The sequence below is a fragment of the Radiomyces spectabilis genome (genome assembly GCF_025331425.1).
Source record: "Radiomyces spectabilis strain NRRL 2753 chromosome Unknown BYT42scaffold_1, whole genome shotgun sequence".
Lineage (NCBI taxonomy): Eukaryota > Fungi > Mucoromycota > Mucoromycetes > Mucorales > Radiomycetaceae > Radiomyces > Radiomyces spectabilis.
In genome coordinates, this window is record NW_026251926.1 from 1,027,494 (window position 1) to 1,048,320 (window position 20,827).

At 42.6% G+C, this 20,827-nt stretch overlaps 7 protein-coding genes across 7 annotated transcripts; 5 read left to right on the forward strand and 2 right to left on the reverse strand.

Annotated features, from left to right (window-relative positions):
- Window positions 1–87: 87 nt before the first annotated feature.
- BYT42DRAFT_609416 (uncharacterized protein) lies at window positions 88–1,810 on the forward strand (the record flags this gene model as incomplete). Its single annotated transcript, XM_051571261.1, has 7 exons — window positions 88–142; window positions 204–396; window positions 471–644; window positions 718–835; window positions 905–1,141; window positions 1,211–1,354; window positions 1,436–1,810. 7 exons carry the CDS (start codon window positions 88–90, stop codon window positions 1,808–1,810), a joined length of 1,296 nt encoding a protein of 431 aa, XP_051428175.1.
- Window positions 1,811–2,603: 793 nt separating this feature from the next.
- On the forward strand, window positions 2,604–3,416 carry BYT42DRAFT_487074 (uncharacterized protein; the record flags this gene model as incomplete). Its single annotated transcript, XM_051563769.1, has 4 exons — window positions 2,604–2,961; window positions 3,031–3,089; window positions 3,151–3,263; window positions 3,326–3,416. The coding sequence occupies 4 exons, from the start codon at window positions 2,604–2,606 to the stop codon at window positions 3,414–3,416; spliced, it is 621 nt and encodes a 206-aa protein (XP_051428176.1).
- A 1,120-nt stretch (window positions 3,417–4,536) lies between these two features.
- Window positions 4,537–6,928, reverse strand: BYT42DRAFT_13832 (Dbl homology domain-containing protein). Its single transcript, XM_051562231.1, has 7 exons — window positions 6,518–6,928; window positions 6,198–6,453; window positions 6,042–6,093; window positions 5,879–5,983; window positions 5,625–5,818; window positions 5,075–5,535; window positions 4,537–4,984 (listed from the first exon to the last, which is right to left on the reverse strand). Exons 1-7 carry the CDS (start codon window positions 6,765–6,767, stop codon window positions 4,848–4,850), a joined length of 1,455 nt encoding a protein of 484 aa, XP_051428177.1. The 5' UTR covers window positions 6,768–6,928; the 3' UTR covers window positions 4,537–4,847.
- An 862-nt stretch (window positions 6,929–7,790) lies between these two features.
- Window positions 7,791–12,690, forward strand: BYT42DRAFT_609419 (uncharacterized protein; the record flags this gene model as incomplete). Its single annotated transcript, XM_051571262.1, has 12 exons — window positions 7,791–7,803; window positions 7,896–7,982; window positions 8,027–8,087; window positions 8,194–8,559; window positions 8,631–9,819; window positions 9,914–10,890; window positions 10,975–11,476; window positions 11,538–11,607; window positions 11,678–11,886; window positions 11,976–12,113; window positions 12,189–12,411; window positions 12,488–12,690. 12 exons carry the CDS (start codon window positions 7,791–7,793, stop codon window positions 12,688–12,690), a joined length of 4,038 nt encoding a protein of 1,345 aa, XP_051428178.1.
- A 1,015-nt stretch (window positions 12,691–13,705) lies between these two features.
- Window positions 13,706–14,041, forward strand: BYT42DRAFT_487806 (uncharacterized protein; the record flags this gene model as incomplete). The annotated part of the gene is made up of 1 exon (XM_051563834.1): window positions 13,706–14,041. One exon carries the CDS (start codon window positions 13,706–13,708, stop codon window positions 14,039–14,041), a length of 336 nt encoding a protein of 111 aa, XP_051428179.1.
- A 1,912-nt stretch (window positions 14,042–15,953) lies between these two features.
- Window positions 15,954–18,486, reverse strand: BYT42DRAFT_551768 (Six-hairpin glycosidase-like protein). The gene is made up of 7 exons (XM_051566302.1): window positions 18,077–18,486; window positions 17,927–17,998; window positions 17,660–17,840; window positions 17,562–17,595; window positions 16,786–17,479; window positions 16,504–16,631; window positions 15,954–16,437 (listed from the first exon to the last, which is right to left on the reverse strand). The coding sequence occupies exons 1-7, from the start codon at window positions 18,391–18,393 to the stop codon at window positions 16,118–16,120; spliced, it is 1,746 nt and encodes a 581-aa protein (XP_051428180.1). The 5' UTR covers window positions 18,394–18,486; the 3' UTR covers window positions 15,954–16,117.
- Window positions 18,487–18,489: 3 nt separating this feature from the next.
- BYT42DRAFT_14210 (uncharacterized protein) lies at window positions 18,490–20,794 on the forward strand. The gene is made up of 6 exons (XM_051562244.1): window positions 18,490–18,871; window positions 18,986–19,379; window positions 19,450–19,559; window positions 19,626–20,305; window positions 20,383–20,526; window positions 20,590–20,794. The coding sequence occupies exons 1-6, from the start codon at window positions 18,747–18,749 to the stop codon at window positions 20,679–20,681; spliced, it is 1,545 nt and encodes a 514-aa protein (XP_051428181.1). The 5' UTR covers window positions 18,490–18,746; the 3' UTR covers window positions 20,682–20,794.
- Window positions 20,795–20,827: the final 33 nt, after the last annotated feature.

The following is a 20,827-nucleotide window of genomic DNA, read 5'->3' on the forward strand; positions in this document are numbered from 1 at the left end:
CAGCTCTTTTGTAATTGAAGGGAAATTCCGACTGGTTTTATCACATAAATCTCAACTGCGAGACACTAATTGATCAGTAACTTTGCCATGGGCAAACGTAAATTTGTCGCGATGAGCGAAACGACGGATGATTCAGGGACTAGTAAGCTGACTCGTTTTAAGAGATTTATGGCTGTGTTATTCATCGAAACGACCTTATCTAGGTGGCGAGGAGGACTTTATCTCACTGAATTTGGGTGGCGAAGATGAACCCAAGAGCCGACAAGAACGACGACACCATGAACGCAAAGAGTCGAAACGAAAAAGAGAAAAAGACGACAGCGAGCAAGATAATCTTGTCTGTTGTCCTTGGATGGAGCTCATGGACTCCACAGCACCAGAAGCACCGCATAAAAGGTTCGTTGGACACCCCCGCCAAACTGTAATGCTGCGCAATGGACCCCTTGGGGTTTGCTTACGATTACCTTTAGATTACAAAAGGAAGTGGAATGCTTTCTTCGCTACATGGAACCTACAGAAGCAGAAAGACAATTGCGCGAATACCTTGTGCATAAAATTCGTTGGGCCGTTCAGAGCCGCTATTCCGAAGACGTAGAAGTGCACGTATTTGGTAGCTTTGGCTCCAACTTGTATCTTCCCAACAGGTAAACTTCGTTACATTTTGATGGTCACTATTTTAGATGTTTCTCTAAACATTGTTCTGTTCGTGGATTTTAGTGACATTGACGTCGTCGTCTGTACACCTCCTCATATTCAAGTGACGTTACGTAATCTGGCGAGAGTTCTGGAAAACGCCGGTGTATGCAGCTCACCCCAAGTGATTGAAAAAGCAATGGTAAGGGAGCAGAGACTGCCCGCAAAAATCTTTTTAGACGATTCTAATCCATCTTATAAATAATGTTAGGTGCCTGTCATCAAATTCAGGGATCTGTTGACGGATTTGCCTGTGGATATCGTGATTGATTCCACGTCTGGTTTGGGCAGTGGTAAGGTGATTCGTCAAATGATGAAAAAGCAGCCGGCGCTGCGTCCATTGACGCTCATCATTAAACACTTTCTTGCGCTTCATGATCTGAATGAGGTGTTCACGGGAGGTATTGGCGGCTATGCCACTGTCTGTCTCGTTATGAGCTTTCTCCAGGTACGCCTACTGTTATTATTAAATTTCCATCGAAGTGTCTAATCGGCTCGCACTGCTTTGTTTTTTTAGATCCATCCAAAATTGGCTTCAGGAAGAATGAAAGCTGAAAATAATCTGGGTGTGTTGTTGCTGGATTTTCTTCAGCTGTATGGCCATCACTTTAGCATGGATACGGTCGGAATCTGCCCCAAAACTGCTTCTTATTTCCAAACGGTAAGTCATTACGGGAAAAAAAATTATAGCTGGTATACGGGTATGGGTTGACGGGATTGAACTGATGTAACTGTGACATAGAATGGACGCAATTTATCCATGCGAGGTCATCGGCATTATTTCTCAATCCGTGATCCTGATTGTCTATCAAATGATTTGGGATGCAAATCCTTCAATTCATATCATGTACGATCCAGTTTCAATTATTCCTATCTGGTACTTTCGCGCAAGATGTTCCAGATGTATGCCGATTGGCAGGGAAAGAGAGACCGATGTGGGGTCACGGAAGAGAAATTCAAGAGGGTCAACTGGGATGCGTCCTTGCTGGGCTCCATACTGACCGTGTCGATGAACGTGATGGATCAACGGGAACGGATACACAGGGTTTATACCGACAAATCATGGCTAAGAGAAGAAGCGGCAAGCACGTTTAAGTTGAACCAAGAAAAATGCTAAGGCTTATGACTGGTTTATTCCTACGAGATGTCATGTCTATACATCCTCCATTTTTATCGCCATCTATGATTACCCTACGAAACCGACCATGCCAAATCCATTACTCACTTGGCGTCCTGGCGTTCTTCCCTTGCTTTATGTAAATACAATACAACGGCTGTAAATCTACGTGATGCAGTATTGAAAAGCACCTTGTGGTTTTTCCAAAGACAACAAAAACAATAGTAATCATTCTCATGCATGCGATCACCTTATGCTTCTTTAATTTGGTGACTCGAATGGTATAAAATCATTTTACCGGCTATGCTGATAATCAAAGATATGACTCGGCAATAAATGCTAAAAACAAAACATGTTATCGCAGCTTCATTTACATCCTCCTATCGAAAACTTTGAGGTGGCCATTATTCTATCGTCAACAATAACATGGAGCGACTAGGAAAATCTTGTACGATAGTAAAAAAGGGTATCATGTATGAACTTGCCTGACTTTGGAGACGACGAAATAAGGAAAAAGAGGAGAAGGTAACATAGCTTGAGATAGCCTTTGATAAAGCACTGGATATTCTGTATCATATTTCTACAATATACGAGCTTTTCAGTACGATATTTAATGTATTTTTCCTTGTCCACGGTATTCAAAAAATTGTCTCCTTTTGTAATGCAGCCCACTGAAAATTATGTTGAGGAAAAACGTCACTCCCCTCCCATTGAAAACGTATTGTTTCCCTTGCAAGCTTTCTGAGTTTCTTTTTTCAAAAAAAGTCGCCCATCAGCTCGGCCATTGGTCACCATGAACTTCTCTCCATACGCTCCTTCGCCTGACGAAGATCGCACCAAAAGAATCCAGCAAGAAAAAAATAAAAACAAACAGCCTCAGGCGAAAAACAAGCAAACATTCAACTATGCGCCGGTCAACTCATCGGCATCCACTTACAGTCCGTATCAAGCTGGAGACAACCGACCTGGCTTGGGATTTCCAAGCTCATCTACCACACTTATCAATGAAGGCTTATTCTCAGGTCCTTCAGGCTTGGGAGCTCCTTCCGGAGTTCCAGTGGGCACACAGCGCGTAAACAAGTATGAGACCGCCTTACCGATCCGTGTTGATTTTGAAGCAGCCCTGACCTATATACTTGGCCCTGTTACAGGTAACAACACTGGAATAATACATTTGCCAATCTATTGTTGATAGGCATTATTTAACTCTGACGCAATAGGCCTGTTATTCTTGATCCTTGAGACACAAAATGATTATGTGCGATTTCATGCATGGCAGGTAAAAATTAAAGCCAACAATGATTTTCATCGGCTTCTCATATGGATTTCTCTACCTGTAGTCATCGCTAGTCTTTCTTGCACTGATGCTCTGCCACTTTGTTATCATGTTTATTTCAAGTTTTCTCTCCTGGGCTCTCTTTTGCTTTGACATTTTCCTACTGCTGTGGTTAACGTAAGCTTTTCGAATTCATTAGCGGAAAAGTCATGTATACACGGTCATCTGACATGCAGCAGATATAGGGCCTATTTGGATGGAGCCACATTGGAACGTTATGAATTACCATACTTTGGACCTATTGCCTCTCGATGGGTTGATGAAGAATAACCAGGTATTCAGTTTCCATGCAAACCGCTGGCGATATCAGCTTGAGATACCGCATATTGTATTCGTCCCTTCTGTACAAACGAATGAAATCTTTCCTTTCCCCCCTCCATCTCCTTCTTTGCTCTTTAAGAGGCCTTATATATCTTTTTTAAAGAGTAGCCGTGTAATGATATGAATCTATTTTCAACCATGAGTCTGTTACAAACACGACTGACATCCGCTACAACGTATGTTAAAAACAACTACAACATGGTGAATCGACAAAGTCATCACCGTTCTCGCAAGAAATTCAAAGAGGCAATCCTGAGTCGTCCCGGTGAATAGTGAACCCATTCCTCAGAGAATTCCCTATTTCCATGAATGCTTAGAACACTCTCTGGCCTGCTTTGGACTCTTACGATATAAACTATCGATTTGGTAAAGGCAACACCTTATTATTGTTGTCGAAGTCCATCCAAACAGCCAATTCGAAACTTTCCATCAATTGGCTCGACCTTTTTTTTCTACGCGGGATTTCGGCAACATACCTATAAATTGCTTCCCTATTCGGCGCTCACGGTCAGCTTGTTATGCCCAGATTGACGGTAAAGAATCCTTTGCCATTGACAGCTGCATTACGCTTAAAGTGGTTGCCATGGCATTGAAGAAAGTTGGGGATGGCGAGATGTTATGTATGAGGAGGTCAGGAACTTCTTTTTTCCAAGTGGCGAAAGATGGTTTGTTGGTAAAAATACGAGGAAAAAGGTGACAAGCGGAGAAAAGGCGACAGGCAATTTTTTTTTTTTTTTTACACCGACTGTAACTGCACATATGAGCCTGTAAGGCAGCGATTACACGTTAATCCAAGGGCCCATTGATCATAGGCAATGACCTTGTCCTGGTGATGGGGAATGCGACCACTATTCCTTATCAAACCAGCTACAGATGGTTGGGAAGAAATTTTTATGAGGATGGCGGGACAAGGCGGAAAATAGGAAAGAAAAGAAGTAGGATAAGGTTTTGTGACCGGTTGAACAAGGGACGATCAACCATTATTATTATTTCTCAACATACAGTAAGATGGCAAAAGGAAAAATGTAGGTATTAAAATTGAAAGTAAACAGACGGGAAAAAAAAGGAATATACAATGCATCATGGGTGGGTTGAAGGGGGAAGATAAGTATATGATATAAGAGGTGTAGAGAAATCCGCCAAGAGTCGACTGGTTTTATGGGTTTTTTCGATCAAATAAAAGGCATTGCCTACTACAATCAGGGTTTTTTCAAGTCTCTTTTACAAATTACATTTCAGGCAATAAATTTCGGGAATAGATGATGCGCGCGATTGTGTATGTGTAAGTGTTCCCATGAAGAAATAACGGTGGAAAAGTTTGGGAACATCGTGGGATGGGAAAAAAAAAATTTTTCTCCCTTTTGATTTTGCATGTTACTGTCACTGGGATGGTTTGGGAACGTCACTACTTTCGTGGCTGAGGGATGATTTTTTGGATGATGCACTTGATGTACCGTTGGTCGTTTGACGTCTCAAGGATTCTGGGGGTGAGCGACTTTGCGCCAGTCGTTTGTTGGCTGCTCCTGAAAATAGAGAGAGAGAAAAAAAAAAGAACAAGCGTGAATACAATGATGGTTACATTACATGCACGTTTGGTGATCACTTACGAATCCGCGCTCTGTCTGCACGGTCAATTTTTTCAATGACCATTGTTAGTAGCTTCAGCCACTCCTCTTGCTCCTTTTCGTTGCTGGCATAGATGATATGTACAGTGGGCGTACCCATGAACGTGGTATTCAGCGTATCCACACCCTGGAAGGATGAAGTGATTTCAATCCCATAAGGACAGCCGCCGTTGCTTTCGCTCAAAGGCAAAGCACGGATCTTGGCCCGTTCCAGATGGATTTGTCCTTTGTACTGAAGCGTCATACGCTTCATTTCCTGTTTTGGTCGCACAACCACGAGAAGATCAGAAAATAGCAGATAGGTCCGGTCTTCACCATTCGCTTTGGGATCCGACAATTGGCCTTGCAGTATCAGTCGACGCTGGGCTCGAACTCCGAAAGGTGCACCCACCAAAGCTTGATGGATCATCAACACTTGATCTACATTATCGCAATCGTCTACCCTGTTATCGACATGTCGCTTATTGAGTACACATTCATGTCTGAACTGTCAAAAAAAAAGAAACCATTACAAAAACATAATAATACGTACTTGATTTTGATTTGCTCGGCAAGAGAGAGAATGCGTTTTTTACACTTGCGTAACCCTGCATAATCTGGATGCATGGGCGTGGTAGCGTCGGCTAATTTACTCATCAACTGAGCGTATCGACTGACACAACCTGCAGGTATTTGCAGCAGCGAAAGCAACGTCGCACCTTTCAATGTGGCATCTTTATGGGCTGACTAAACATCATGAAGGTTACTCGACTATATCCCATGGAAGGTAGAAGAAATCAAGTTTACATCAATGAATTTTTTGAATGGTTCGTAGCGTGTCAATCGTTCGTATGTTGTCACAGCAACATCATAATTATCAAGGTACACATGGTAACATTTTAAATATGAAAACTATTCGTTTGGTTAGCATGACCAAAACAAAATCAAACGAATCGCAAGATCTAATTACCCAAGTTAAAAGGACATCCGAAATGATTTGTGTAGGTCCCCATATTTTAAGGCTAAAATCAAACACCAAAAAAAAATGGAAGAAAAAAAAAAGAATCATGAGCGCGGAGAAAGCAAGAGGAAACAATGAGAAAGCATAATGGACTGGTTACATTACCGTTCCTCAAGCGATTGAAGGATATGCTGGTGCACCTGATAGATTTCTTCCAGATTGCCGAATAACCAACGCATTTCTTTTTCGGTGCAAATCGTTTTTTTCATCGACAGGAATTTGAATGACGAGGATTTTTGACCTTTCCGAAGTGGTTGGAAAAAGATGTGCATGATCAGACTAAGCGATTGAAGGTAGGCTTGTTCCGAAGCATATAATTGTTGAACAAGGGTTTCCCGATTACGATGCACTAATTCGTGGTCTAGTGATACAATAATTTTATTACCGGCCGAAATAGGATAGCGGATATGTCCAGTGAAACATACCGATCAGTGCATCATCAACGTCGTCGTAATCAAGATTATCGATGATATCGAACTGTCCGTCGGCGTAGATGTCTTGAATGGGCGAGATAGAATTGGAAGTGGTCGGCGTGGCAAGTGTGGTGATGCTACTGGGGTATTGAAGATTGGAACTGGCAAGACTACTCGTGCGACTGGACACACTACTCATGCTGAGCGCTTGTTGTCGAGGTCGAATAGTGGGCGAAGCTCCATGATCGGCGATAGGCGCCATTGCCCAAGGATGGAAAATAAATTATCCCAATAGCAGTAAATGATTGACGTTAACAACAGCTGTCCAATAACTTGCTGATTTTTTTTTGGTTTTTTTGGTTTTGATCAGTACGAGAACTATCAAGACAACAGTTCAAAAACTAGAAAATGAACTGCAGAAGCAAGGGAAGAAAAAGGAAATAAAGAAAAACAGTGAAAGTTATAGAGGGGAAAAAAAAAAAGATAAAAGGAAGGAGAAAATAAAGAAGAGGGAAAAAAAAGAAGTGTTAAAACAGTCGTTGTCACGATAACTAGACGAAAATTTTATGATCGTATAAGGAAAGTTAAAAAAAGGTTGTAATGAAAGCGGATGAAATGTGAAGTAAAAGATGTGCGGAGCCAAGAAAAAAGGACGAGCCCTGGTCAGGTGCAAACAAGAAACACAAGGTCCACGGAGAATAGCCGGGCGTGCGGTTACTGTACTTCAAAAAAAAAAAAAAAAAAGAATTCTTCCAATATTGGACAACTTACAAAGCTTGTACGATGTGATTCAAACGCATCCATGATAAACTGTCTATCTTCCAATAACTCGACACAGAATAACCTTGCCGTCTTTTCCTTTCTATCCATTGCGTAACCTTCAAAATCATCGTTTTTCCCGTTCCATCTATTCTTCCCCTTTGTCTGCCGCTGCATCTTATCCAAATTGGCAGTTGTGCATCAACTCGACTTGTCATTGGGTTCGATCTCCGATCAGTGATCGCTCTTTTTCGAGCTTGTTCTTATCGGTTCTTCCTATATCCTTTTTCGAAGCATCAACCTTGTATGCATCACTTGCCATCTTTGTTACACTTCGCTGTCAAAGCTTTGGTGATATTCATTTGAGCTTTATATCAAAAATGAATTTTTTCATTTGAATTCCACCGTGACGTAAACGTCACATGACCATCCACTGGAGAGAAAAAAGGGGGGGACTCAGAAGGATTTCTCGGGTCGATTTTTTTTTTTTTTTCATCCCAACTTGCTTGTTTTTCTGACTGCAGAAATGGAGGACGAAGGTAAGTCGATCTTGACCGAGATCAGATCTCGATGATATTGGTTTTATTTGAATCTCGACTGACTCAGTTGATCATGTTATAGAGATTTGTAGAGTATGTCGATGTGAATCAACACCGAATCATCCACTCTATCACCCTTGCAAATGCTCTGGCAGCATTCGCTTTGTACATCAAGATTGGTAATGAGGAATACATGATTAATCGTCATTAACCATTGCATTAGCTTGTATTAACTTGGCTTTGATGGATAGTCTGTTGGAATGGCTGGCGCATAGTAAAAAAAAGTACGTCGCCTTTGGAAAAAAAAAAATACCTGAAACGCATAATGAGTTTCTATATCGGTTTTTTGGATCATGATTATTCAATTATACTGATTCTTTCCTTTCAAAGATATTGCGAATTATGCGAACACCCGTTTACTTTTACGCCCATCTACAGAGAGGATATGCCTGAACGAGTTCCACTGAACGTGCTCCTTAAGCAGTGCATCCGGCGTGCTGGATTTCTCCTTAAAATAACACTTCGTGCCATCCTGGTGATCATGATCTGGCTGGTGATGTTACCGTACTTCACCTTGTGGACCTGGCGATTTTATTTTTGGAGCGGGGAGAATATCGGTTTTCCGCAAGCGAAAGACCAAACATTAATGCAACAATCATCATCATCATCCTCACTAGTGTCTGACGATCAGGTATCGTCAGCATTAAATGACACCTCACCTCATTCTTCCATCTCATTTACCGGCGTCAATATCAGGTAGAACATATGATAGCTTTTAGGGTTTTGATTCTGCAAATAATTACTGACTTCCCCCCCCCTGATTTTAGGGGCACGCTCGCCGACTGTCTGGAGGGCCAAATCATTACCGCTTTTGTTATTCTTCTTTTTGTGGCAGCTTATCTTTTCCGAGAATGGGTGACTCAAAATATGCCCCCAGACGATCAAGCGCAACAACCACCTCAACCACCTCAACCGCAAGAAGTGGAAGTTCCGAATGGCATGCCACGAAGGGTTCCACCTACTCATCATCAACTAGACGAATTACCAGATGATCAGCGATTTGCACAACAGCAAGTAGCGGTCGCCACTCTTTTGCAAGCCATGCAAAACGTCAATGTGCCCAACGACGAAATCGAACTCGAACGTACACAGCTCACGGCACGGTTAGAAGATGTTCGTCGCGAACTGCAAAGACGTAGGTTGGCTGCACTGCAATCTGTGCATCATCATGAAGATGCAGCGACAGTGGACAATGAAATGGTGGCTCAGGAGGGAAATGAAACGGAGACAGAGGGTTCGACTGCAGGGTCAGGGCCCATCGATTATCAGTCGCATCATTCTTCCACGTATGCCTCTTCAGCCTCCTATGAACCCTCAAGTATACCGTGGGAGGACCGAGTCGAAGAATTATGGTCACCAAATACTGACCGCTTTCACGACAAACCTTCCGATGTCGACTCATTGTTCGAGAGTACATCGACTTCCCGATCATCTGCGAGTCCAAACCTTGCTGATATTGATGTGCATATACCTAATCAACATACCGAACATACCGAACATCCGCAACGACCCATCTTGCGTTCAGACTGGTCTAGTCACAATGCGGCGGCCGTTACGGATGATGCAGCCCAAGCCACTAATATTCGATGGCGTGCTCCCGAATTTGAAGCGCCCATGGATGAGCAAATCGATCAACATGCGGAACCCAATTTTCACCTGAACCGATTTGATGGCGCAGGAAGAGGTGCGAATCCTATTCCACCCGTTGAATTTGAACCATTTGGAGGCAACGATGACGATAACAACAATAATAATAATAATAACGGGGAACCAGCTGAGGACGAAGAAGAGCCTTTCGATCTCGCGGATGATCTTGATGGCGTGCTGGAGGCGATTGGCATGCGCGGCAACCCTTGGATGCTGGTGCAAAACTCGGTTCTCATGTCATTGGTGATAAGTTTATGCTTGGGTGTGGCTGTATGGATACCTTATGTAATTGGACGCCTTGTTATTCTGGTAAGACCTCATCGTATAGTAACGTCCTGGCTCATGGCCGACGTGGCGAAGCGGGGCAGAACAGTCGTTGATGAATTTGGTTGAACTTGTGTAGATTCGACCCATCAGTTTTATTCAGACACCGATTTATATGATGCGCTTGATCACCGATCCACTGGTGGATATAGTGTTGGATCGCTTGATGCCCTTGGTTGCTTCTTCTTTGGATTCCAAAGAGACCAGTTTCCGAAATGCTCTCCTTCCGGAAAAAATTCAGGTGGCGGCTGCGGCCTGGTACGATCATGTTCTACAAGGAGTTTCGCACTTATTGACGATGGTGCATTGGGACATGTCAAAGGATTCTACATCAGTGTTATGGACAAACCATACGGAACCATTGCAGTCCACAGATCTGTCCAATGCTACGTCTGTGTGGCCTTTGGTGCAGGAAAAATTACAGACGGCCGGCGTCGCTGTAGCCAATCGATGGCATCAATTTGCTGTAGGGCAAACAGGGCTGGATCGTGTTGCCTGTGTCTTGTTGGGATACGGTGTCTTGATTTTTGTCGGCTCATGGTACCTGACACGGGGTCGCAACGTTACACGGCGATCAACAGCAGACAGCGTACAGGAAATTATTCGGCAGCAGGGTGTATTCCTCAAGGTTCTTTTGTTTATCTTGATTGAACTGGTGATCTTTCCTTCTGTTTGTGGTGTTTTGCTGGACCTTGCGACCCTGCCGCTATTCGCCAACACGTCGGCGGCTTCCCGATTGGCGTTCCATCAGGCTAATCCCTATTCTTCCACTTTCTTACATTGGTTCCTTGGTACTGGATTTCTGTTCAACTTTGCCGTTTTTGTGACGCTTTGCAGAGAAGTGGTTCGACCCGGCGTCATGTGGTTCATCCGTGACCCGAATGATCCTCAATTTCATCCCGTTCAAGAGATGGTGGAACGCCCTACGAGAACCTTGTTGCAAAAAATCGGTCAAAGTGCTTTGATGTATTCCGTGATGATCGTCATCGGTGTAGGCGGCGTTATTTTTGTCACCCATCACACGACATCACTGTTCCCGCTTTATCTCCCTTTGGAGTAAGTGTTTTTACCTTTTTTATCATTGTCATGGCATCTACGTCTTGACCATTTTTTTTCATTAACGTGTGGTTTGACTATTAGTAAACCATTATCGACTTTGGCAATTGATTTATTGCTCGTGCAATTCTTATTGCCCCCGCTTATCAATTACCTTGAGCCACGAAAGTTTGCAAAAGAGGCATTGTATAACTGGTGGCGCTTGGTCTCACGTCGTTTACGTCTCACGTCATTTATGTTCAATGGTCGATATCCTGAAGAGGAGGGTACACATATCCGGAAATCATGGAAAGCTTGGCTTTTCATGAAGCAAGCCACGGTCGTTTCTGACGTATATGCCGATGTCGCCATTCCACCCCACAATGCTGACGTGATATTCCGACGGGATGGTCAACTTGTACGTGTGCCAAAACATGACGGCGTCCCTGTTGTGCCCGGTCGTCGCATGCTTGTTCCCGTCGATCCTGTCAATTTCCTTCCTATCGACGAACAAGAACGCATGGCCGGTCATCCGGCAGCATCTGATTCGGGCGATGAAGAGCAATCCACCACGGTTGTCTATGTGCCGCCCCAGTTTCAGTTGAGGGTAAATTAGGATGCCAAAAATACCGCCCACCTGTTCTTGATGGCTCACTCAAAATGAATAGGTAATCATTTTCTTATTGCTCATGTGGCTCTCCCTCTCGGCGCTGGCGTTTTCCATTATGATTGCACCTTGTAAGCTTGACTCATCAACGATAAATCGTGGATGGTTCGTAAATATTCACCTTTATTTGAATTTCCCTAGTGTTGCTGGGCAGACATCTCTTTGAAACGTACCTTGGTGCGGAAAACCAGGTCCATGATGTTTATGCTTTCAGCTTGGGGGCCTATGTCATGGTTCTTTTGAGCATTGTTGTCAACTGGTTCAGCCATCTGTTTGATACCTGGCAAGCCGAAAGCTGGGACGTGGCTTATAATGTAATGAAGAGCAGTATCAAAGAAAAGTTGTATTTGGTAAGTTCAGGGTTATTACTTTGAAGGAAAAAAAAATTCGTGCAAAAATCAAAGTTTGCATATTAATTGTTGATATTCCTCTTATGTAGATGGTCAAGTTTATCTATTTGGGGCTGAGCGCGGGCTTAGTAGTACCTTTGCTTCTGGGGGTGACGGTGGATCTCTATATTTTTATGCCTATTAGGTTAGCCAAGTCCAGCGAAGCATTGGTGCTTCATTTACCGGAGGTATGTGCTTATTGTCGTACCATGGTGGATAAATTACCCTCGGTTCTCACGCAGAACACTTGTTTTTCTCAATAGTGCTGGTCATTCGGTGTAGCCTACCTTAGTATAATTTATGGGGTAGCGCACGTGATACCGAACAATAACCTACGACGTACTCTCGATCAATTGTTGGAAAATGGAGTCATGCAGCTGAACCCGTGGGGGATCACGCGCACGATAATTGTGCCGATGGTTGTGGGTTCTATTGCAGCGATTTCCATACCGGGTATTTTGGCCTGGGGAGTAGTCCAGATGTTGGGTAAGTGCGACGATTCTAGTACCTTGTCCAATTCGTAGTATTATTTTCACGTATGCTAACTCCCCGACGTATCTAGCGAAACACGATCCTTCTATTCAATTGGCTATTGTTCGATGCATGTACCCTGGCGTCTTTTGTTTGATTGTGGTGATTCTAATGTGTATATTGTTGACCAAATTGGCGAAAATCTGGATGAAAACCGTCAGAGACGATACCTATCTCATCGGCAAACGACTGCATAATCTGGAAGACAGTACGGCCTCTGCTGCATCGACTTAGAAATTGTTGTTTATATCTGTACATTATAATATGTGAGTTATTTCATAGTTGTTGTTGTTTATTTTTTGTTTCTTTTTTCCACCGTTGGCATGGCTGTAATAATGAGTATATATCTGAAAGTGAACGACATAAAACTTGGCGCTGGCCAATGAATCATTTGCAAAAAATCAATGAAGAAATAAACTTCTAACGTCTATTCAACTGCATGAATATTTTTGGCATGTGCGATATACGCATCATCTTTCTTGGAAGCTGATATGAAAAATATCAAATCGATTTTGTTCCATCTGTATGCTGAAAGAGTTGTATGGAAATCAACAGAAACATAGTAAGAGGATCAAAGCACCAATCCGGAAAATGGATTGCAGCATTAGGCAGGTACAACACTTCATGTTAGGGTAAATTGTACAACGCGATGACTGCGTAACCTCGACTTTTTCTTGCTGGGAGTGCAACCCATGACTCAAGAGTCTCATGAGCGCTACACAGGGTATGGCAACACAAAATAGGATTTGTACTTCATATAATATGAAAAAGGGCCATATGTACGTTCTGAATAGTCCATGACAATGTGAGGAGAGTGGCCTGTCGTCACAATAGGAAGCTGCTACTGCTTATCAGTGAAAACAGTTATAAAGCAAAGACTCTTTTCGTTTTTCTTTTTCTCTTTCGGCTTGCTTTCTTTCTCCTTTGCTTCTTTCCACCTTTTTTTTTTTGCCATTGTTCTTTGTCTTTCTACTTTGTTTTTGTACTTCCTTTTATTGTTGCCATGAGCAGTACATATTCAGAACCTAATCTAACTTATCATCCTTACTATAGTATGTATGCCATGCGTCGTACAAAAAATGGAGACTGTTATACTTCTGACAACATTGGTTTGTTGTCACCGTCTTCATTAAACCAAGATATCGGCCCCCATTTTGTAGCAGAATCGAAACGTCCGCGATCCAGTTCTCGTCATTATCGGCGGGAGAGTCACCGATCGTTCAGTAGCATAACGGGTTCACCGTATCATATGGTCAGCAGTCGCACCGGCTCGCCCGCCAGCCACTACAACAACAATCTTACTGGTTCCTCCCGAGCCAGTTCCAATTACAGTTGGCTCGTGTTCATGAATGAGAAATGGGTGCCATTCGATGTACAGAATCAACTCAAGTTGGAGCAGACATTAACGCTGGGCGGTACATTTGTTGATATTTGCGATTCCCATTTTCCAGACATGAAGCGCGTACGAGCATTCCCAAAAAACAACTATCTCAGTTATTTGGGAGTCAAATACCGGTTATCGCGGATAGTGCAACCGGATGTAGATGTCTGGGTGAACCGTACGGCAACCACTGACGAGGCATGAGCATTCCCTTGTCCTTTCCGCACAGAAACCCCAATTCACACCTACATACAATAACGCACTTTGCACTTGCACCTGAACCCACATTACAATCACCGTCATAATCACGCACCTTTTTTTTCAACACACCCACGGCGTAACCTTTTCTCAAAAAGTAAGCCCACGCACAACACGATAACAAAAAAACCCCGATAATGTTCTTCTTCATTTCGCTTTCAATTATGATCATTGCGCTACTTGTGTCTCTCCTCGTTGTTTCTCTCACCTCCTTTTTTTTCCCGCAACAAACTGATCGAGAAATAAGTGGAGTTACCCATTTTTTTTATTTTTTATTTTTTGTTTCGTGAAAGAATGTACAGTTGATTTCAAATAGTAAAGTCGTAACTTTTGGCAATGTAGCCTCACTGTTTTTTTTAAAGCAAGGTCACGAGATCCGCACATGGCATCATGTCCTCTTGCGTTGGTTTACAGATTTCCCTATTCTTCATTAATCCGGGAAATCGCTCACTTCTCTATGTTTTATTTGTCATGCTTTATCCCCAAATAACTGATTCTGAAATGGTACCTTTCGACGCAAATTCGTCAAATTGCATTGATTATAACGTGTAAAAAGTTTGATATTTGAATATGTCTTTCACAAATCCTTGCATTCTATTAGCAGAGGCTGGATATCAACAAGTAAGCCTACGTGTGGAACAGGATAAGTTTGCAAATCTTCGTAATAAGCTTTATTTGAGTGAACTTGTATACCATCAAAGCATAGCTTTAAGCTGATGTTTCCCCACCATGCTCTGATAAGATGACATTATGAGATGGAATGATGTTTCTTCAAAGCTTCCTCAAAAATTGAAGCTTTATAAGCTAATGCAATGCACATAATAACTCTTAAATCTCGACCTTGGACCGCTTTCCAATATTGTACAATCAGAAGTAGAAAATATGGACTTGCGTTTATCAGCGATTAATTGCAGTTTATAATGAATCAAGTCATCCAAGCCCAAGTTCTTTGAGGAATAAAACTTAACCTGCCGTAGCCATGACAGCATACTAATCATGTGTATTATTTACAAAGTACATCCGTCTTGCTGTGATCCTTGATTCGCCTTCCTCAACCAAATATATCTGGATACCGATAATATCAACGTATGGTGCGGATGCTGATGCTTATGCTGAGACGTTGAAACACGCTTCAATACGCTTTATTCTTCTGCAGCACTGGTACGAAGTTATGAAAAAACTCAAAAATAAAATTCTCTTCTGCCATAATTTCATCAGAGCGTGTTATAATCATGCGCTATGATCCTGAATAGTTGCACAATAAAGTTTGCACAGAAAAGCATCATGATGAATATGTATTTGTATACAGTATAAATCAACAATAATGAGAAATGACGAGTTGATTATTCACATGGTCTAGTCCCTTCTCTATTTGTGGTAGTCATCATGCGCAATATGAACACCTGGTGATACAGCGGCGGTATAAACAGCTGCAGGTGCATCGGGTTCCAATATCCGATATCCGAAAGTGCGAAGCTCCAGGTTTTGCCTCGATATGTACCACGTGTTGAAGACGACAAATACGTCTCCAGAATTTACCGTTTCCTTGTTCTATCCAAAGGAAAACAGTTAGTAGAATCATTTAAGCCTTATTCTAATGATTTCGGGAAAACTCATATTCTTGCTTCTTCAATAACACTGTATGTTGTACTGCGCAGATTCTAGATACAATGGAGAAAAAGTTCCAAATGCATGCTGACTCATTTGCTCTATCATACTTGGTCTACTCAGCCGTAACATAAGACTACGATCTTTGCTCTACTGCAGTTTTCTAGGTATTAGATTAACAGCAAGGGCCACCAGGAAGCACTTTATTACAGAGGGGTGGTAGGGTCAGACACATAACATCGAGATACACGATCCTGGATAGAATACACGTTTTTTATTGTTCACAAAAGATGGTATATTGGCGGTATGCTACAAAAATGTTGAGGTCATAATTACATAAATACATTGACAAACGAAATTGATGATTGAAATTGACGTTAAAAAAAAAATGGGCTTTTCTTCTTTGACTGCTTCTTAGACGACTTGCTTCCGACCAAATCGAGCGGAGATTGCACGGCGTTTGAGCCAACAGCCATACAAGCAACCAGCGACCAAAAATAGAACACAAATAACGATAACGGCAATAAGCCATTTTTCCAAATGGGTAGGGCGCTTGACTTGAGGTCGAGGATCCGTGATGGAAACGTATGGTGGGTCATTGGCGCCGGTACTGAGTTGATAAGCGATGAGCCCCTGGAACGGAGCATTGTAATCGAGTGCTACTTCCGTTTGATCGTAGTCATTACGTTCATCGTAAAAGTGATCATCTTTGCTGGGTCCACCCACGATAGCACCTGCGATATTCACTTTATTTTAGTATTCCAAAATTGACCATTTTTTTTCCGCCATTAGCAATTTACCGTAAAGGATATATTTTTCTTCCGGTGGTACAGAGTTAATGTGGTTGATATCGTTGCCTCCTGATGCTCCAGCATGATGCGGGTTATGCGGTGAGTTCATATGCACACCACAGACATAGGGGGTTAACCTAATTGCGCCAAATTTAGTTTTTGTATGTAAATGTATAATTTCACCAAGAATAGCTCCCTGAAACAGATCACTTATTTTGTTTCATCCATTTGTCTTTCACCTCATCCGCCTCCTTTTTTCATGGCGCAGAAGCGAAAAAAAAATCAACTTACATCATATTTTGTCCAAGTAAATAATTCACTTGATTGGTGGCAAAAGAGGTGTAATCGTCCCGTTTGGACGAGTCAACGCGACTGTAAATCAGGGCGAGCAAAGCAATATCTTGTGCAGGCACCAGTGAATTCGCGTCACTGGCACCGTCACACCATAGAAGACCGCCCTTGGTGAAATCGCAGGGGCTTCCTTTGGATGGATGGATCATCGTATCGATGTACTTTTGTGCTGCGTTTTTATATTTGCTGTTGCCGCTGTCGGCTTGACTGCCCAGGACATACACGGCGCCTGTTTGGTCACTCCAGTCCATTACAGTAGGCGATGATTTATCCAGCTGAAAACGATCAAAATAGTCGGAGGCTTTGTCACGGTAAGTGGTGTTTCCGGTGGCTCGATACAACCATAATGCACCGTAAACCAATTGATTTTTGTAATCATTCGTGTTATAATAATCAGCAATGGCAGGAATGGAATTGGTGTAGGCGGCCCATGGTTTGGCCGTGTCGGCGAAATTGTATACCGATTCGGCATGCGATTGTAAGCGGTCAGCATATTTGGAATCGTTCAAATAGTGGCGATAAAGATGCGAAGCTGAAGCGAAAGCGGCCGCTGTCAAGGCTGCAGCATCTGTACCGGGCACCGATTGGTTGACCATGTACGACGGGCGGGGTGTCGGTATATGGGTATCCGGTCCTATCATTGAAATAGATTTCAGAGTTTTGCGTTTAAAAATAAACGTGCCAAGCAAAAAGTGATCAAGGGTCATTTTCTTTACCCCAATAGTTATTATCAACATCGCCATCGCCCACCTAATTTCGGCAAAAGGTTACACGAACTGTCGTATTTATTTTACTCAGCGTCCCAATACTGTACCTGGACATAAAGCACGTTGGGTTGAGGATGAGCTTTCATTAGCCAATCCGTGCCCCAGCGAATCGTATTATCGAGATATTGCGTCTGTTTTGCTTTTTCGTAGCCATCGAACCATTCAATAGCGCCCCATGCCAACAAGGTAAGGGAGTGCGCTAATGGCAACGTAAACTTTAGATAGTCACTGGTGAACCATAAAATAAAATAAAAAATATGCACATAAGCGATAATGTAATGGCCGGTTATCATTCATGTCAATTGAAAATTTACCCAGCATCATAATAACCTCCAGAAAGGTCGACGTTGTTGTCTTTGCCGTCTTGAAGACCGGAATCCGAGCGCCTAAGAAATTGCAAAACCATTCACCGTTTCCATGGTTAATGAATGTTGCCCTTGTCAATTAAAATTGTGCAGGATTACCATGAGACGCGGTTGTCGGCAGGCAATTTCCCGCTACGCTGAGCTTCGTAAAACCACATTGAATCATTGAGCAAGGCAGTATAATGAGGATTCACTTGTTCCTGGGTCACTACGCTACCGATAGTGAGTATCAGTAGCGTGAGAGGCATTAGCAAAAACATGAGGTAAAGTGAAAGAGAACGGCGGAAAGGATGAACCGAGCACGCACGCAAAGAAAAAAAAAATTCAGGGAAAAAAATAGAAGGTCCAAAAAAAGAGTGGATCGGATAAGACGACGGAGTTTCCTTATTAACGCTTTTAAAACAGTGTGTGCGCATGCATGTGGCTGAATGTTTGAAAATTCACGAACAGGCAGTGATTGGTGAATGGGAGAAAGGATAAAGTAGCTTTTTTTATTAGCTCAGAAAGAAAAAGGGATCGACATTATGACTAGTTTTTTTTTCTACGGCGGTCGATGGTCAGCCTTTTTCGAACATTGAATTTTTCTGACACCAGTCTTGCGCGATTCTTTGCCATGACGTCAATTTTGGAGCATTACCAATTGTGTGACTCCAAATTTCCCTGGAAACACTAAAAATGCTCTGTGCGTTCTGTCTGTTTTATGAACACTTTTTAATATCTTTTTTCTTTCTTTCTTCTATTTTTTTTGATTCAGTTAATATAACTAACTATGCCTAATTATATCGGTGCTATTGATCAAGGAACCACTTCCACACGATTCATCATTTTCGATGAGGAAGGCAGACTCGTTACTTCCTATCAACGGAATTTTGAGCAGATCTATCCTCGACCAGGGTAAGGCAACATATCAAGGGATACAACAGATCGTATTTCTTATTTCTTCCTGTACATGGTTTAATTAATGTTTCCCATTTTATACATATTTGTTTTCTTATTCATCAATTACAGCTGGATCGAGCATGATCCAAGAGAATTAATTTCCTGCACCAAGAAGTGTATGGTCGAAGCGATGCGCAAATTTGAATGGATGGGTCATAAAGCACATCATTTAAAAGCCATCGGTATTACCAACCAACGTGAGACCACGATTCTATGGGACAAGGAAACCGGTGAACCTTTGTACAATGCCATTGTGTGGGGAGATACTCGCACGAACAAAATGGTGAAAAAATTGCACAACAAAGAAGGCCGACAGGAAGTTGAGAAAAAGTGCGGGCTACCGATTCACAACTACTTTGCTGCTGTCAAATTAGCGTGGCTGATCAAATATCGCAAAGACGTCAAAAAGGCGATCGATGACAAGCGAGCCCTATTCGGTACAGTCGATTCTTGGCTTATCTGGGTAAGTATTTTTTCATTCTCAGCCCATCGAGAAATCCGTTTTTGTCTGACACATCAAAAAACATCATCAGAATTTGACAGGAGGCATCAACGGTGGTGTGCACGTCACGGATGTCACGAATGCAAGTCGTACGATGCTTATGAATATCCATACATGCAAATGGGATCCTGAGCTTTTAGAGTAAGTAGTTCGCTCCTTCTGTATATAGGTTAGGGCCATTGTGATCTCATGTTGACGTCTACTCAGGTTCTTTGGCCTGCCTGAGTCTATATTGCCGAAAATTGTGTCGTCAGCCGAGCATTATGGTGATATGAAGATCGAAGGCTCACTTAACGGAATACCCATCACCGGATGTCTAGGCGATCAACAAGCTGCCCTTGTCGGACAAAGATGTTTTACCGGTGGTGAAGCAAAGAACACCTACGGTACCGGTGCTTTTCTGCTATTGAATATCGGCACCAAGCCAGCTATCAGCAAACACGGTCTATTGACGAGTATTGGTTACCAGCTAGGCAAAGATCAACCGGTGCATTATGTCATGGAAGGTTCTATCAGTGTGGCAGGATCAGCGATTGAATGGCTGAAAACCAATATGGGTGTGATTGGAGACCCCAGAGAGATGGATACGCTGGCTTCCAAGGTGCAAGACACCGGCGGTGTCATGTTCGTTACCGCCTTTTCGGGCCTGTTTGCTCCCTATTGGCGGGATGATGCCAGAGGCACCATTGTTGGCTTGACCCAGTACACAACCAAACATCATTTGGCAAGAGCTACTCTAGAATCGGTGTGTCTCTCTGTCGGTTCGATTTTGGAAGCTATGAAAAACGAGGGCCACGTCCCGCTTAAAGTGCTCAAAGCAGACGGCGGCATGTCCAAATCTGATACATGTATGCAAATCCAAGCAGACGTACTGGGCATTCCTGTGGGTGAGTTTCTGAAAGATTGACTGATTTGACATTTTAAGATAAAATGTAATGACTGACAATACCATCCTATTTTTCAGAACGACCCGCCATGAGTGAAACCACTGGTTTAGGCGCAGCATTTGCCGCCGGCATTGGTGTTGGCATGTGGAAGGATCTTGAAGCTATTAAAAAGCTCGCTGTGGAAGGTGCCGATCGATTTGAACCTTCCATGAGTGAAAAAGGTAAAGGATCGCAAACAGAATGCCAAAAAAAACAGTGTTTTCTCACATACTTTCTGTAATTAGATCGCAAACTGAAATCATATCAGTGGGAAGAAGCCATCAAACGCAGCTTTGGTTGGACAGATGTATATCACGAAGATGATGATGAAGAATAAACTAGAGAAAAATAGAAAACTATTGTACAGCACACAGCATTATATTATCTATATAAAGGTTATTTCATCAATAAGAATGAAATGCGGGAAAAAGAGGGGCAATGTGGCAAGGAATGATGAGAAAGGGGGGACTTATTGAGCAATAT

Bases quoted from the DNA above. Each gene is read 5' to 3' on its own strand.
- BYT42DRAFT_13832 (XM_051562231.1), bottom strand. From the start codon at position 6,767: ATGGCGCCTATCGCCGATCATGGAGCTTCGCCCACTATTCGACCTCGA. The intron at 5,819-5,878 runs GTAAACTTGATT...CATGATGTTTAG, and splicing joins CATTCAAAAAATTCATTGAT to TCAGCCCATAAAGATGCCAC. The intron at 5,536-5,624 runs GTACGTATTATT...TGTCGATAACAG, and splicing joins GCCGAGCAAATCAAAATCAA to GGTAGACGATTGCGATAATG.
- BYT42DRAFT_551768 (XM_051566302.1), bottom strand. From the start codon at position 18,393: ATGCGCACACACTGTTTTAAAAGCGTTAATAAGGAAACTCCGTCGTCT. The intron at 17,841-17,926 runs GTAAATTTTCAA...ATGGTTCACCAG, and splicing joins GGAGGTTATTATGATGCTGG to TGACTATCTAAAGTTTACGT. The intron at 17,480-17,561 runs GTAAAGAAAATG...TTTCAATGATAG, and splicing joins TGTTGATAATAACTATTGGG to GACCGGATACCCATATACCG.
- BYT42DRAFT_14210 (XM_051562244.1), top strand. From the start codon at position 18,747: ATGCCTAATTATATCGGTGCTATTGATCAAGGAACCACTTCCACACGA. The intron at 18,872-18,985 runs GTAAGGCAACAT...CATCAATTACAG, and splicing joins CAGATCTATCCTCGACCAGG to CTGGATCGAGCATGATCCAA. The intron at 20,306-20,382 runs GTGAGTTTCTGA...CCTATTTTTCAG, and splicing joins CGTACTGGGCATTCCTGTGG to AACGACCCGCCATGAGTGAA.